The sequence below is a fragment of the Hylaeus volcanicus genome, chromosome 4 (genome assembly GCF_026283585.1).
Source record: "Hylaeus volcanicus isolate JK05 chromosome 4, UHH_iyHylVolc1.0_haploid, whole genome shotgun sequence".
Lineage (NCBI taxonomy): Eukaryota > Metazoa > Arthropoda > Insecta > Hymenoptera > Colletidae > Hylaeus > Hylaeus volcanicus.
This window is the reverse complement of record NC_071979.1, coordinates 28,459,621-28,476,379: the sequence shown is the minus strand read 5'-3', so window position 1 is coordinate 28,476,379 and position 16,759 is coordinate 28,459,621. Positions and strand designations below refer to the sequence as shown.

At 47.3% G+C, this 16,759-nt stretch overlaps 1 protein-coding gene across 3 annotated transcripts in view; it reads left to right on the top strand.

Moving 5' to 3' along the window:
* Positions 1 to 16,759, top strand: part of LOC128875009 (ras-related and estrogen-regulated growth inhibitor-like) — a 56,397-nt gene that overhangs the window by 15,708 nt on the left and 23,930 nt on the right. For all 3 annotated transcript variants that reach the window (XM_054120285.1, XM_054120284.1, XM_054120287.1), the window contains exon 4: positions 7,612 to 7,688. In XM_054120285.1, the coding sequence (XP_053976260.1) occupies positions 7,612 to 7,688 (77 nt within the window). The remainder of the gene's footprint in view (positions 1 to 7,611; positions 7,689 to 16,759) is intronic.

The window sequence follows — 16,759 nt, the reverse complement described above, 5'->3', positions numbered from 1 at the left end:
CACGGCTGGAGGAGCGCGACGCCCGCGTTCGTAAAGGTTGGCCTAATGAAAAGGCGTCACGTAACCCGTACGTGGTTTTCGAGGGGGACGATAATAGCGGCGAGGCTGGTAGCGCGATTAACGAAAGCGATCTATGAAATGGACCATTGTACTGTCTCGAGAAGTGAATGACACCGGCCGGTGCAGCTCAGAGGAAATTGAATTCTCCGCGCGCCGCGAGATCCGCGACGCGCAGATTGAAATAATGCGGGGCAATAGATAACGCGATTGTCCGCGCCGTTCTATGACCAGCCGCCAGGCTGAGTCACGTGTGAGTGCTCCAGCGATCAGGTTACTCCAAATTTTTCCCCTGCTTCTCGGAACAAAGGAATTACTTTGCAATCGTTGACACTTTACTTCTATTTCTATTTCTCTTTATTTATATATATATATTTTTACTTTAAAAATGAGTATTTCAAAGAAACCATTCGTAGAATTAGATTCTTCATCATCAAATTATATTAATACCAGTTTATATGCGCTGTGATATTCTTAGAAGACAAGTTCACGTATGATATATATGTGTGTCACAGCTGCTGGGAAAGGGTTAAGCGAATACAACCCTAGTCGTTATTCGTTCCCGCACCTTGCACCGTTAGGGACGGAACCGACCGTGCGATTATGCCATTGTTCCTCTTTGCAACCGAGTTTCACATAGTTGCAATAGAGTCGCGTCGGAAGGGGAAGAGAAACCTAGCAGCCGGTTAACTCGAACACGCGAGCGCTACATCTCAATCGTCGACGTGTTCTCTGTTGGCGATTTTTTTCCCGTCGCTCACGAAAGCCGTTGCTCTCCGCTGTAAAACTCGCCGCGGTTAATCGCTGGCGGAGGGAAAATCGCGGCAAAAGGAAGAACGAATCCAGCATCCACACGCTCCGACAGGTGATCGAGCCGGGAGGATTTTTATCGCGCTTGGAACCGCGCGGCGTGGTAGGTTTGCCTTCTCGTAACGACTCGCGCTTAACTACGCGCGCATTCGGAGCAAGAAGAGAGAGTAAAGGCCGATACCCACCGGGAGGGGGGCAGGCGGTGGACTTTTGAGAAAATTTTAACGGCGATAGTTCAGAAATTCGAGGACAGGAAGGGCGGGGTTTCGTACAGTAGAGATTCCCGATTGTTTGGAATTAGTGGGTTCGAGCAGAGGGGTTCTCAATTTGTAGCATTAAGCATAGTATCGTGATAGTTCTCGAAAGAGGTTCTATTTTGGTCAGTTTTAAGTACGTGGACATGAAATACTCAATGAAAGGGATTCTCATAAGGGTTACGAAAACACGAGGCTCAAGTGGTTGTCATCCAGTTTCAGTCGCACTCAGTATGTCTTCATAATACTCAAACGAGAGGGATTCTCCATAAGTTACGAAAATTATTCGATACAGGTCGAGACCTTTCCCCTGATAGGGTCGGTGGGAATCGACCTTAACGCGGGACGAAGAAAATAATGGAAACGCGCGGCACCGATAGCCAGACTCTAATTCAAGGGTACCAGGGTAAAAATCTTAATCATGGCGCCTCGCGAGATACGACGAGATCTCGAGGGCATTCTAGCGGTTACAGAAATACACAGAGAGCGAAAGAGAGACACGAGAGCAGCGTCCGCCCGAAGAGGGCGGAGATTTAAACACTCGATATGAAATAGAGCCCATGGGGAGGGTCCGCAGAATGCAGATCTCTCCCATAACTCATGGCAGGCTACCTTGCCATAATAATTGCCGTGCACGCTCGTGGATGCATAAGCTATGACGCCGTCAGAGCTCGCGGATGTCCGCTGGCCGGAAAAATCCGCCCTGGGCAGGTGTGTCGCGATAGCTTTTCCACCTGGAAGCCGAACAACTCCTCCTTTATGCACATATCTTCGAGATTCGTACGGTAAATAAATTTGAATATTCCTTTAACTCGTAATCAAAAGAATTAAGCGAAAGAAGTTTAAAAGATGCTAATAAGTAGGTTAGATGATTCTTTGAACAGTACAAGAAAATCGTATTTGAAAAGAAAAATGAATACTTGTAACTGGAGTGTAGATTTACTCGAATAATAAAAATAGAAACAGTCGGTAGGTGTACAGGTTTTCAATTTCACCTTTGGGTACAGCTAGACGAAGCTCTCCTCGAGATCATTCGAGGAAAAGTGTTGTTGAATCCATTTCTCCGTAAATAGAGGCTGATAAAAGCTGTAACTGGACCTTTATTTGCTCGTATCTTTTTACCAGAGTATCACACGCGCGCGTCGTCGGAGATACTGTTGCATACAATGAATAATAAGCTTCTTAGGGTATTAGTAAGCGCAATAAATTTGAATTGTCGTGATACGTTGGCGAAGGTGGGTTCCATTTCGTCCGTATCGGAAAAGTGGGTGTGGTGTACGCTTCGGGTAACGAAACATCTGTCTATATCGTTAATGTTGGGTTACGTATATCTTCTGTATCAGTTAGAGACCAGTTCGCAATTAAATTCCTATTCGATCAGTCAAGCAATCGGTAACACTTACTTTCCAGTATTATTTTACGATATCACCAATAACAACGTCCGCCATTTTACAGCGCGTGAGAACACGTCCGCCATCTTGACGTGGCGTCCCCTGACGTCGAGCGCGTCGAATAATCGGTATTCCATCATCTACCGGTCGCGATATGCGCGCAGCGCTTCGTGATTGTTTCGATTTCGATTAACAATGCAAATCTCTTTCGCTGGTGTTCGTTGTGCGGAATAATTCTAGACAATGATTTAGAAAGCGGGTCCACCCGTGCATTTGTCGATCGTTCCGCGGATGGGAACGTTTTGTCCGCGGTCCACGAGAAACATGGGGACGAGATTAGATCGTGCATCCCGATCGCTCGATAGATCACTCCGCGAATCGATGGCTCACGTACCACCGTTATGCGAACGGATTTCGAACTTACTTCGGGCTACTTATTGGAAGGGACACCTTTCATCGTTCTTAGGTTACGATAACAATACCGCGAATTTGATACATTTCAAAAGATATTAATCAAAAGATTCGTGGACTTATGTTCTGAAACTAACAGCGCCGATACCGATAATATTTTTATTTTTCTGGACTCGGATTCACTATTTTTCTCCCCGATATTAAATAAATAATAAATATTAAAAACGTTAAGAACCACTGGTTTATTCGTCGCGGTCGTCGACCACGTTCCTCCCGCATCGAGAAATCAAATTTAATTTGAGCCCCGTTGGCTCCGATTGCCCATTACTTTCTACCATGCAGATTGTTCTTCATGAACAGCAATCAATTGTAGGAAAGGCGGCCTAGTCGAACGTCGATTCGAGATAAAGCTTTCCGCGTGATTGATCGAAAAGAGATGGGAATTTCTGAGCGATGGAGAATCCGATACGAAACGGCGCTGGTCGTGGTGATTGGTTGTCACCGTGGCTCTACGTTCTATCGGCGGTGATTTCGAAAGCAGGGGCGCGACCCCTAAATAGGGACACGTTGCGATTCAAGGGGGATTTAAGAACGGACAGAAAATTCTATCGTAGGAAAATTTATTCATTTATTTATTTATTTTATTCGATTCGAACAAATTTCTTCGATAGTCACAGAGAGTACATTTATGGAACTGACGAGAGCTACAAGTGCAAACTTTTGCCTGAAACTTGAGCATAAAAAAAGAATTTGTCACTTTCTACCTTCGTTAACGTCGTCAGCGATATTCCAGGCGCGTGGAAATTTTTTGTTTCCTCCTTGATTCTATCGCAGCTCGGATCTCACCGTAAATACTTCCTGCAAGGTTTTACGGTCGCAATCTGCGTGGAGCATAAAATAATTGTCGCAACGAACGACCGCGTCGCGCGTACCTCCAATGCCACGTTCCAGTTTTTCATCGATCGTTACGGAGCATTGGCTTGTCGCGACGCTGACAGCGTCGCAGGAGTCAACTTTAAGGGGTCGATTAAGCAATTATCCCCCACTTTGATCGGATCGACGTGCAAGATTATCCGCTTCCTGGTTACGTCCAGATTACCCGTAATTTCCCCAGGGAATTAATTAATATCATCGTTACGGCGCCTCCTCGGCATCTGGACGACTCGGCTTTCGATTTACGTCAACGTACACCGGGAGTCAGTCTGTCGGACGGGATCGATTCTCGCTGACCGTGAGGGTGCGAAGAATTACCGTTTCGCTCCATTGTTTGTGCCCGTTCTTCTGGTACACGTCAGGGTTCGATTCCGTGAATTTAATTCGCCTCGATTATTTTCGCGTTCGATTGTCAGTGCGATTTTAGAAGTCACCGGAGTGGTTGCGGTTCCTAGAAAAATTACATTCGCGATCTGTGAATAACAGGCTTTATTTTTATATTTTTTTTTTTTTAAAGGTAAACGGTATACTACTCAGAAATCCAGAAAATTTTCCAAAATTGAACGTTCCAAGTAGACGATCAACGACACAGTGAATATATTCCAGAATAAGGGAGAAACCTCCAGTGTATCGAAATGGAAGTTGAGTGTTCCATTCCGTTGGGTCGAAATTAAAACGGAGTACAGATTGAAACGGAAGAATTAGCAGACGTGAGCGATGAAGGGGGTCGGAGATAAACCAGCGCGATAAGCGTTATTCCGCGGCGGAACCGATAATGTATATCATCGCGTTGGCAATTTCAGGAATTTCACGCGAGACGGCCTTTCTCGCGGCGTCGAACGATCTCGGAGGCCGGAGGCCGTCTCGAAATTAAATTTCTATTAACCTGCCGCGATTTTTCCGCGCTCGACATCGCATCACCCACGCCGGCCCCGAGGAAAACGGACTTTCACCGTTCGAGGGCGTTTTCTCGCGGAAAAAGCTGGTCCCCGCATTCAGGCTGTATCGCAACGCGTACACGATTCGTTTCACTGACGAATGGGGAACGCGACGTCGATGAACTGCTAATATTTTGAAAAGTATGAATTATAAGGAAGTTACAAATGTAGGTTTGTATCGATAATAATTAAGCAGTAACAATTCTGGTGACGCATCACTCGGTGGTTATTTTAAGCGCCGTGAATATAAACAGACACGTTCTGTTATGAGTTATATTTCAAATTTTAGAAAATAAAACGTTTTATTTTAACTCATAACAGAACGTGTCTGTTTATATTCACGGCGCTTAAAATAACCACCGAGTGATGCGTCACCAGAATTGTTACTGCTTAATTATTATCGATACAAACCTACATTTGTAACTTCCCTATAATTCGTACTTTTCAAAAATTCCTTTCATGATTTCGTCACCGCTCGTCGCGAATCTCCTTCGCGTCGACTCGTCTTGGAATTGGCGGGAATCGTTCGGAGCGGCGCAGGCGCAGTTTGCGATTCGTTTCACGCGTGATGCGCGCATCGTGGAAAATATACGATCGCATGCTGGCTACCGTGGGCCCCGATGCGATCGTCGGATGTAAATTATCCGCAGATAAGAGAATCTCGCGCCGCGGCGATGCGTCAAAGTTTCAAACGATTTTTGCCCGACGATTCGAAAATGAACGCGAGGGGCCAATAGCCGGCGATCTTCATCGAAAAATTCCATTTATCCGAGGGGGATCTCCCTCGAGAGACGAGAGAAAAGGGGGACGGAAAGAAGCCTCTGTGTATATAATACTTTATTTTAACTTTTACAATCTACTTTCATTCTCCATCCATACTTATACAAGTGTAACCACTAAACCGATGTATGCTGCTGTGCTCTTGATCCTCTCTTCAGTTTATTTTCTTTGGCCCCCTGCTTCTTTTCAACTCGCTATTCGACGGTAGTCAGTCGAGGTGATATACAGTCGTTTTAATTCGAGAATCCCTCCAGCCCTACACTATGCTACTTTTTACAAAAATTCCAGATACGAGGTACGAGAAAGTCCCAAATGAGTTTATAGGTCGAAATGATCGTAATCGAGTTTTTCGTGCTCTTCAAGGGCCCCCGTCACGCGGCCACAGTTCCACGGGGGAAAGTTACGCGTCATTGTCAGCAAACGACGTAATGACAGAGCGGCGCGACGCCTGGCGTCACCGCGTCAAATCGGAATTGTCGTTACTAACTGGTCCGCGACTTTCGCGCATTAACCGCGTTTTCTATTTCGCGGGAAACTCCGAGTTTTACGTTTCGCTCGCATATTTGCGCAATTGCGCGAAGCCTCTTATTTGTTTGTCCACGTGTTGCTTCTACGCGTTATAAAAATATTAAGGTGTAGTTCAAAGATGCTCGTACTTCGCTTCGTCGCGAGTATAAAATTCGAACCGTGTGTGTTCGTGATTGCCTCGTAACTCTTCTAATTTTTAGCGAATCCAGATGAATTTTTTTTTAAGCTGCCGCATACGATCCGACAGAAAGTATAGCTTACTAACCTCGGTCAACGCCCCTACAGTAAAACACCCAAGTTAGCACGAAAATAGTTTCCATTCCAGACACTTGATAACTCCATCGAGTTCAGTAATAATATAATTCCATAAAATATAATATAATCTTCATCTCCACACTTGGGTTGCCCCCGAGCAGTGGCAGGAGTTGCGCATACCCGTAGCCAGCGGCCGTCGCTGTACGTCAGGATCTGTATCGCCTCCAATTAATCGCGAATTTCAATTTCTTCCGTTCGTCGTACGGCAGTTGAAGCCGTTTCGCATAGAACTCGCGCGACCGAGGACACCAGATAAATGAGAGACGTAAATCACCCGGCGTTACGTTGAGCTCGAAGGAAGTCCTAGCTAGGGAGATAAGAAAAAACCGAATAATTTGAAGAATTAACAGGGATTTTACCCCAGCGACGGTTTCACCGTCGCGGCGGCATTAATATTGCCCGCTGCCTCCTAGAGATCGATCTCGGCCGGGTATACGGTTTCCACTTATCGTTTCACGGATCGCCCGACCAAGGACGCTAGGCTAGATCCAACGATTACTCGTCCGAGTAACCGGTAAGATCTCTCTCGATCCTCGAAGAGGACTGACGGATCGATTTCATTATCCTTGCCGAGCGAGCTCGTACGTCTTCTCTCGCGGGGGCTCCTTTCGCTAGCTCTGTATATCAGCGGTGCACAACTTCCGACGGGAAACACCGTTACAGCTTCGATAAATCGATTGTTTTCGCATCTTCTGAAAGGGAGAAACTCCTAAAATCCCCTCCTAAAATATCGTTCGAATCGAGTGAAAATCGACGGAGCTACGAATGTCTTCGTGGACCGCGTTCTTTGAGAGCGGGAAGAATACATTCGAGGACACCTGTGTGTACACACTGTTACCATTTAGAAATTGTGGAGTATAGTCACCTCAGGGATAGCGACGCAAATCACTCTGCGATCTTGAAACAGTGAAAGATGCATTCTTCTTGCGTGCCAACGGTACGACCACGTACAGTAATCGCGGAGGCCGTCAAAGTTTTCAATTTTAAAGCCTTCCGCCTCCACGCACGATAAAGTATATTTGCATTATTTGTCATTTCTCTTTTTCCTTCATTTTACGCTAATCTGTCCGCGTGTTGCGCATCCCTGGCCGTTGTACTCGCGGCGTCTTTGCCCGATAGGGTTGTTCAGGCATGCCTTCTCCTCGCCTATCGTTCATCAAGGCGTCGGTATAATCTCGTTCTACTCTGTTACAGATTTCCTGTACCGGCACAGCGTTACCATCGATAACGTTAATACCGAGGTCGAGATACTGGACACTTCCAGGTGCGAGGTAAGTTCCACGATGTTTTCTACGTTTCGTTTCTGTTTGGGTGCCGGCATTTTCGCGGCTGGCTAGCCAACGGCTCCCGGTGCTCTCCGACTTCTCCGTGTGCCACGGCGCTCGACCCGCTGCTGGTTAATTTCACTCGGCCGAGACGAGTTTATGGTAATGTGTAACCGAGGAGGGGAAGGGAGGGGAATTCTAACGTAGGAATGTGTTCTTATTGACTTTCTTTTCTGCGAAAGCTTCACGGGGTGGATTTGCTTGAGCGCGACGGAGCCGATATAAAACTCTCGTTTTGTTTTTGTTTTTGTTTTTTTCTTCACCTTCTCCTCTTTGACTCGGGACACGATTTACATTCGAGAAACGGACCGGAGAGGATCTCGGCGATTCCGGTAATTGGCGCTAAATGAAATTCCGCGACGAACGGGTGAGGATGTTAATTGCGTGAAATGGCTGACAAGTCCTTCTCGGTGTCGCTTGAAATAAATTTGTTTAAATAAGACGTGAATATAAAATATAAAATTCACGGTTTGAAACATAGAATATATAACATATACAATATGAAATAGTCAGTATATGTAGTATTGCAACCCCACGTCTAACATAACGAGTTCAATAAGAACGCTACTGATAGAGTAGGACGATGCTCCAGTGGGATAAGTGCTCGACTGTTGATCCAGGGGTTTTATTCCTGCGTATGTGATATATCGGATGAAATATAGGGTAGAAATTATATTACACGCATACAAATTAAAGGCACGGCTCTATTTACTCCCGTACTCGTCGTTTCACGCACTCGCGTGATCTACGTCGAATAAATCACGGTTTTCTCGCGTATCGCGAGATATCTTCGGAGCCGACAGCACGTGCAACGTTTTAAACCGGAGAGATTTCCGCTCGCACGGATCACAAATTATTCGTGCCCCCCATCCGCGAAAAAATGGTCACCTAATGATCCCCGGGGATTATTGATGGATACATGACATAGATTGCCGTTAAAATCTCACTCGGACACGGTGAAAATGTACGTTTACGGCCGGTACGTTTATTTGACAGACTGATTTGCCCGCGTGAGTTATGCCTTAGTTGCCAGCGTTTCGTTACCAGCTGTAAATTATCCGAGGCTTCCAACGGGATCGTCGGCTTCGATTTCTGCTTTACTAGCGAGCTCCGCGCTGATCGTCCACTTTCCACGCGAGTTTATCCCGTCTTTCGTAAAGCATTAACCTATTCGCACATTGTGCTTGTTAGATAAAATATATTTTTAATACCTGAAATATTCGTAACCTCTGTGTCTATCGAAGAAATTTCTTTAAATTGAACGGTAGTGTTCGTTCGTATAAATACGTTGCTGTAGATGGATATATAAATATGAATTAATTTAGGGTACGAATATTTATGGGTCCGACTGTACACAATATGTATACATTCTTCACACGCCAAATCCTTCCTGCTGCGTGCCATCGTCGCCTTCGGCAACCACTGTTAACCATCGCCAACCCGACCAACAAAAATTCGCATTTCTAGCCGCGTCGGTTAGCGTACTCTTTGCTGGCGTAATTCCTGCTGCGTCATCGTCAGGTTACTCCGCCAGCGCGACAAACGCATTCCACCGTTTCGATGTCTTCTTTTGGATTTTCCCTCCCGTCGCCCTTTTTTTCTCCGCTCTCGAGTGCGCAAGTGCGCGTGCACCGGCCGCTTTTATATTTATCTTTGCGTCGACGGTTGTAAACACGACTATTTCAGTTTATGCACTCGCGGCCGAACCGCGGCGAGAGAAGAGCGACTTCCCTCCTTTTTATTTTGTTTGTTTTGCTCGTTTCACCCCGCGGGGCGTAAGGCCTGCGATGCTCATTGTGAAAGTCACGATGAATCATTTCGCTCGCTGGGCAAACTCAGCCGAGGAACGTTTCGCAACGAGCTGCCGTTCGTTTAGCGGCTTTTTGCCACCGCGCGAAACGGCCCGACCCCTGTCCTCCTCGCACGGGGAATTCGAGAAGGTAAACAGACCCTGTTCTCGACGAAATTGCCAAGTGGGAGGATTGTTTCGAACCGAGTAGACGATGGATGTTGGTTGTTTCCCGAACGCTTAGAAATTAATCGAGGGGTTGTGTAATAATTTTATTCGTTTCTAGAATAGCATTATATCGATCAAAAAGTGGATGAGTTCAGGATCGATAAGGAATAGAATGTAGTTTCCAAAGGAATAAAAATTAGAGTCGAGGCATTTGGCTCCTATCAAAAATTTCTCACTAAACCTGTTTCTATACTTGTGTTCTTCGACTTCTGTTTACTAACGTTCTACTGATGCACATTTTTTCTTATCCTAACCAACTTGTAACATTTCACGAATAACACGTTTCCACATTTTCTATTTTCCTGTGTCCATTCGCGCAATAATACTTGGATTTTTTCCCCAACTGGTGGATAAAAGTTTCCAACTTCTTTCCGAGCGTTGTCCAACGTGTAACTCCCTCGCGTGTTACGTACTCGGTACCGGTAGATACTAATACACTCACCAAGGAGAAACAACCGAACAATCGGTCGCAGTGACGTGACCTTCTAATGCGGAATGATTTATACACGGTTTTTGAGCAATTCGAGTCCGCGGCGGCGGTGGCAATAATTTACGGACGACGGAGAACAATGGCTCCGCGCCGTCGAGGGCAATATAAAAAGACCACGGTGGAATCTCAATGAGGATTCCGCTCTGGCTGCGTCAGGTGAACACACGACGATCCGTGAACGTGGCCCCGAGCCGATCGCGTGCGACTGTACGCGCGCGCGGCCAACGCTCGCCTAGATACGAATTTAAAGGCGATCGTTATTCAATTCAAATACGCGGCTAACGGGCCTTGTCGTAGGATTTCCGCTTCGACGTTCGCGTGCAGTTCGTTACCGTATTCTAGAAGAATCGGGTTAAGGAAGGTCAGGTCGGGACGATCGACCTGAAACTGGCCGATTCAGCCGAGATTTGGGTTAAGTAAGGTCAGGCTGGTTCAAACGACGCGTCAACTGACGATTGCGAAGCGCCGAGAACTCGGAATCGAATACTAATCGAGTCGAAAGAATTCCAGTAGAAGATTCGAACAATTGATTATTCGGATGTTATTCGAATGCCATTCAGCTTTAGCCAAATTTGTAAAGATTTATTTCGTTTGTTCGGAGCTAATCGTCGTGAAGTTACGGCAAACCAGGCTGTAATGTTCCCCTCGTGTTTTTTAAATCCCGATTTTTCGAAGTCGAGGTCCGAGATTCCTTCCAGCTGATTAAATAATAGTAAAAAAAGAAAGGAACAAGCGATGCACCCGCACGCCACATACGTTCCCTCGTCTCCAAAAGGAATCCAACGCATTCCTTATACGTTGGCCCGTACTCACGGTACACTGACTCGTCCCGTCTTATTCGGTAGCCCCGCAACAAGACACGATCGAGCCCCAGGTTGTTTTTAGCAAACTGGTTTTTCTACCCGGGGCTTACAATTACCGGCTTCCTTTTTTGCGCTCTGCTCCCCCAAATGTTTGCACCTGTCGCTTAAAAGGCTGCGAACCGTGGCCCAGGATGGCATACCTGGCGTTGTCGGATTAGTCCGCGGATACGCTAAGAATTTTTCGACCGTCCGGTTGCCCAAGCGTAGTATCGCGATTCGATGCGATATTACACGGATTCATTCATTAAAGTCCCCCCGCGATTCATTCACGGAGCTTCAGACTTCGACGCTCGATTTGCTCATGCGTATACAGGGTGTACTGATACGCAGAGGCGACTCTACGTGGAAAACTGAGTCGAAATGTGGAATAAAATTTGTTTGTACGGAGCTCCATCCTCGCAAATTGATCGCTTCAGGAGTGTAGATCGTAACGAGTAAACGCGATACTATTTGCGGTAAACGCATTACGTGCCAATTTAGTTGGAACAATCTGCAAATAAAACCAGCTCGGAAACAAGCGACACCGATGCGCGTCGTCTCGCAATGCGATTCTATTTGTATCGGACGCGTTGCGTTGCACCGCCGTGCCGTGCGTTTCACACATTCGTGGAACGCCGTTTCAATGGCTACAACTTGCACCATACGGCGCTGGCGAGCATCAACGGTGCAGTATCCCGGTGTAAACAATGCCCCCTCGCGTTGGAAGAGCGTCGGGAGATGCATGCACCGTTACCGCATAGATTCAATAAATAATACGGTACAGGAAGCCGTGCCACCGATTTGTATGTACGCGCTTAGCAGCCAGTCCTCTGGGACTGGCGATCGATCGTTTCGTCGCGTATCGAACCAAAGGAATCTCGACGATCGTTATCGGCGAGGTTATGCAACTTATCGTTGACAACGCGTCTCTTTAACTGGGAGAATTTTATCGATTTCCGCAGCGACACTAAAATTGAACGATCACGATTGCAGACTCTAAAGTTATTACTAAGTCGACTCGTGACACTTACAGAGCGGTGGAGCTCGAAACTTTTTCGCTCTCAAACCAGGTGAAAAAGTGTGGAGCTCAGCCACTCTACGAGCGCTCACAAAGCGGCTGAGTAAGTAAACCCGATCCATCATGATGTCTGGTTTACGGGAAGTGTTCTAAAGAATAGAATTTATTCGAGGTAGCAACGCTGAAGAGGCACCTGACAAAAACCCTGGCATGTGTACGATCGGTTAATGAGCCTTCGTGCAAAAGGAGGATACGAGGCAAGATTAGGCCGCGGTGTACCGTTTACAATAGGATTTTACAGCGGGCGCGATATATCGGCGTAGAGGAGTTTAAGTATTGCTGTCGGATAGCGGATTTAACGATCTCTGCCCCGGCGCGCAGTCGCGCTGGCTTCCGAGCGCACCACTGCCACACTGATCCAGATCGATATCGATATCCGTAGATCCTGTTCTTAGCAGACAGTGGTTGGGTAGCGTTATTCGCGTTGTAGTCCCGTTGAACCAGAAATCGCCTCGCAGGAATCGATGCGAGGGTCTAATACGGAAACGCTGCTGCATTTGAGCATTGGGACGATTCAGAAGTGGAGCGTTCTCGCATTTCGGGGGTGAAGGTACTGGGAAAGCGAAGCTATTTGGAGTCGAAGCTATTCCTTACTGAAGCTACAAGTCCTTTCCACCAAATAACCCCTAAGGATACCAAACAATAATCGCGAAACGCGAATCCTAATCACGGAAAACTCCCCTTCGACTCCACAAATCGTTCCTCCAAAGGTCCCTCTCTACCATTTATCGCGTACCAAGGCCCAGGAATCTCAGTTTTTTCGAATCGACAGGATCCCAGCGATAGAAAATATTGGAAAGTGCCGCGTCCCTGGAACCGATTCGAGCGCAAATGTCAGCGAGCAAGAATGGCCAATTATCTCGATATTAAACTAAGCAGCATCAGGCGTTCTCCAGGCTCTAAACAGTTACGATTGCGTCAGCGTTGCAGCGTTTCGACAGCCCTATTTCATGGTTTTTAATGGCGGCTAGCGGACCGGTGGAGATACCGGACGCGAGGGACATGGAGCGAGTCGAGGATCCTCGTGTAAAAGGCACTGGGACAAACAGCGGTGCCGTGTGGTGGCTCGGGCGAAAGACGGACGCTAAAGTGCATAACCCGCGCGGTACAATCTTCCCAATTATCCGGCTGCAACGCAACGCATCCATTCATTGCCTCGGCGCAGATACAGCCGGAGATATACATTCTCTAGGCGTATCTGCCTAGTAAAGTCCTGTTCGAAGCCAGCCCGGCGTTTCGACGCGATGTTTATGGCAGAAGTTAGCGGGACGTGCCGCTTAAAGCGCGCTTAACCCCTGCCAGCGGAACGCAGTCTAATCTAGCGAATTGTCCATTCCCAGGCGTTTATACGCGAATATCGATTCGCCGCGGCGATAGAGGTTTCAGAGGAGTGTCGAAGCGCGAAACGCGCGTCACGGCCCGATACGGAGTCAAAAGTCGAGAGATAATAGCTGTTTAAAGTGCAGGAATCGATTGAGCTTCGCTGGGGTCCCAACTGCGGACCCAACGGGCCACGATGAGGAGTCAAAAGTCGAGAGATAGCGGTGTTGGATTTAAGTGCAGGCAACTGTCGTGCCGGGACCAACGTACTCCTTGGATTACGTCCAGCGACTGTTTGGAGAGCTTCGTCAGGAGTTCTGTGACGTGGGAGCTGACCTCGCGAGTGGCGGGGCAACGCGAAGACTCTTCCGCTTGTAGAATGACTCTCGAGGAAGGAAGAGAAAACATAGAGTTTTGTTTTTGATCCGTCGGAGTTCGAGTCGCCAAGGCCACCTGCCGGACCCGAAGAACCATCGAGAAAAGATGGCTCTGCCAAAAGAAACATTCTTTTACCTTGCCATCTTCTTGTAGCCACGAGGTACACGTGTTCGAGCTAAACTCGAAGGTACTCCGATAAGTTGCAACATGGATTCACACGAATCTTGAAGTTCACAACGCAATTTGCCCTCCAGATTGGCCTACCACACGACACATTAACGGCGAATAACATCCTAATGCGGTAGGCAGTTTCGATTCACCTCATTACACGTGCACCTTCGCGGTCCATCGACGGCCATTTTGAAACCGCGACCCTCTTCTCCCTCCAGAAGTTGATCGAAACCTAACCGCGACGACCTCCTCGGTCCTCGCGGTTTCTGCTTCCATCGTAATAACAAAACCCTGCTTTTGCTCGGGTAGCGTACTCTCGAGGCTACTTTGGCTCGAGTAAACTCCTTCGAAGCAGTGAATACGCCATAAATGCATAAAACGTAGATTTGTACGAATAGTTTTTCAAACATGGGACTTAACCTTCCCGAAGGGGCAATTTTACTCTGTTACGTTGAGATTCGTTCGTGAGACATTTTGCAAATTATTTTCTATATTAATTCGAAACAATACGCGACTTTATAGGTATAGATATAGAAACAGGTTGCCAAAGAAGAAATGAAGTTAAGAAAGAGCCCGGTGGGAAAATCCTGGGAAGCACTTCCACTAATCTCTAGACCCTGTCTCAGTCCGGGAACGAGTCAATACATTCAATAGAGACAACAGTTGTCGAGCGATACTCGTGCGTTCTCTGCCTTCGACTTCTTCTCTTCCTCTAGACAAGTCAAAGCAGAGAATTCAACAGAATAACTCAACTGTTGGCTCTGCTGAATACACCCGTCGCTGTACCCTTCAGAAGATCCTCGTAACATGCTCGCAACCATACTGTAACTCCTTCGGACGCGACGCATGAATTCTACTCGAATAAAAAGGTGTCGTAGGCATCGTTTGTTTTTCCATCGCGTCATGTCGCCGCGACGCAAAAAGCGCAGAAAAGCGTCGGCTTGTCCGAGGCACGTGGTCGAGGCCTGAAACGAAAGGAGACCGACGCCGGCTCTTTTTGTACCCTTTCAGCCGGTTCGTCGTGCGCGAGGAACACCGTGCGCTCCGCGATCGTGATGTCAATCACCAATGAAGACAGTTACCGTGCCGACTGTCACTGCGGCGATCCCCGTGACAGCAGCACGCGCCTTAAGGCGCATTCACAAGAAAGCGCCGGATCCGTCCGCTCGGCGCAATAAATTCCCCGCCGGATGCTTCTCGCATGTTTCTTGTAACGCGGCTAACCGATGTAAATGCCCGGGACCTGTCCCGCGCTGGAACTTAATTAATCTTCCTCCTACCGATCCGCAGATCGTTAATCATCGAACGTTCGGCGAATAATCGCTGGACGCGATACGACGCCCGTCTAAGCGTCGAGGGGAGGCGTGGAGGTTGCTGTTTGGAGGTGAAGGTGTTGGAAAGTGAAGCTATTGGGAATTGAAGCTACTGGAAATTGAAGCTATTGGGAGATGAAGCTATTAAAAATTGAAGGTACTAAAAAGTGAAGCCATTGAGAAGCGAAGCTATTAACACTGAACCTGCCGACAAACATTTTTCGAATCCATCACCTTGAAGTATCACCTACTCCACATCCAGAAAAAAGCAGGAAGTCGGCGAAAGTCGGGGCCACGTAATTCGTCGGGCCCCACGAAATGCTTTTAAGGTTCCCTGACTTATCAGCCCCCCGTTATCCGTCGTCTGAGGTCGTACTCGATCCGTTCTATCGCGCTGTCCCGGCAAGCGTTTGACCGTGCTGGATCATTTAATCGCCGCGGTAATTTGCAGGCGGAGAAGCGTGATCGGCGCCCCTTTCCTCTAATCTATTGTATTTTAATCGTCGCCCGATTTCGTAAGTGCATTCCCCGCGTCCTGGTATCATAATGCGATCACGTAGCGCACCGACACGGCATGCACTTGATAAGCCGTACGTGCCACCATTAGGCGCACGATAATTTTATTTACCGGGTTCCCTTGTACGGTACCTGGCGGGCCTTTGACCGCTCCGTTCGCGAGATAAATGATGCGAACGCACTCTTAAGGCACTCACACACGGAAGCGGTAATGTCGCATCGGTCATAATTGGGAAGTGGTAGGACCACCATCATGGAGGCCTTGAAGATTTTCTCGCGAATACTGTGTTGGCAAGAAAAGATTCCGTGCTTCGAATAGCTTTATCGTTAAGGAGCTTCAATTTCAAATAGCTTCGGTGCTTCAAATAGCTTCAGTTCTATATAGTTTCAACGCTAAGGAGCTTCAACTCCCAGTAGTTTCAATTTCAAATAGTTTCAACACCGTATAGCTTCAATGCTTCAAAAAAGCTTTAACTCCAAGTAGTTTCAATTTTAAATAGCTTCAACCCCAAATAGCAACAGTACTTCAACGCTAAAGAGCTTCGACTCCAAGTAGTTTCAATTTCAAATAGTTTCAACTCCAAATAGCTTCAACTCCAACAAAACCGATGGGTCGACCCCAGCATCCCCCCCAAAACAATCAACACCAACTTAAAATGTAATCAAAAGCAAACGCGCGACCCTATTGCCCCCGTTCCCCATTGCGCAACAATGGTGACCGTGTGTGGGTACCTTGATCGTTGATTTGCATCCGAGAAGGATAGGAACGGGGCCGCGACGTCCGACCCCCGCGAGTTGGAATGATTTATTCCGACTTTAATCCGCGGCGACGTTGAAATCTTGATGTCCGATGCTCCTTTCCGCGAGAGATACGTTGACAGAGGGAGCGGGG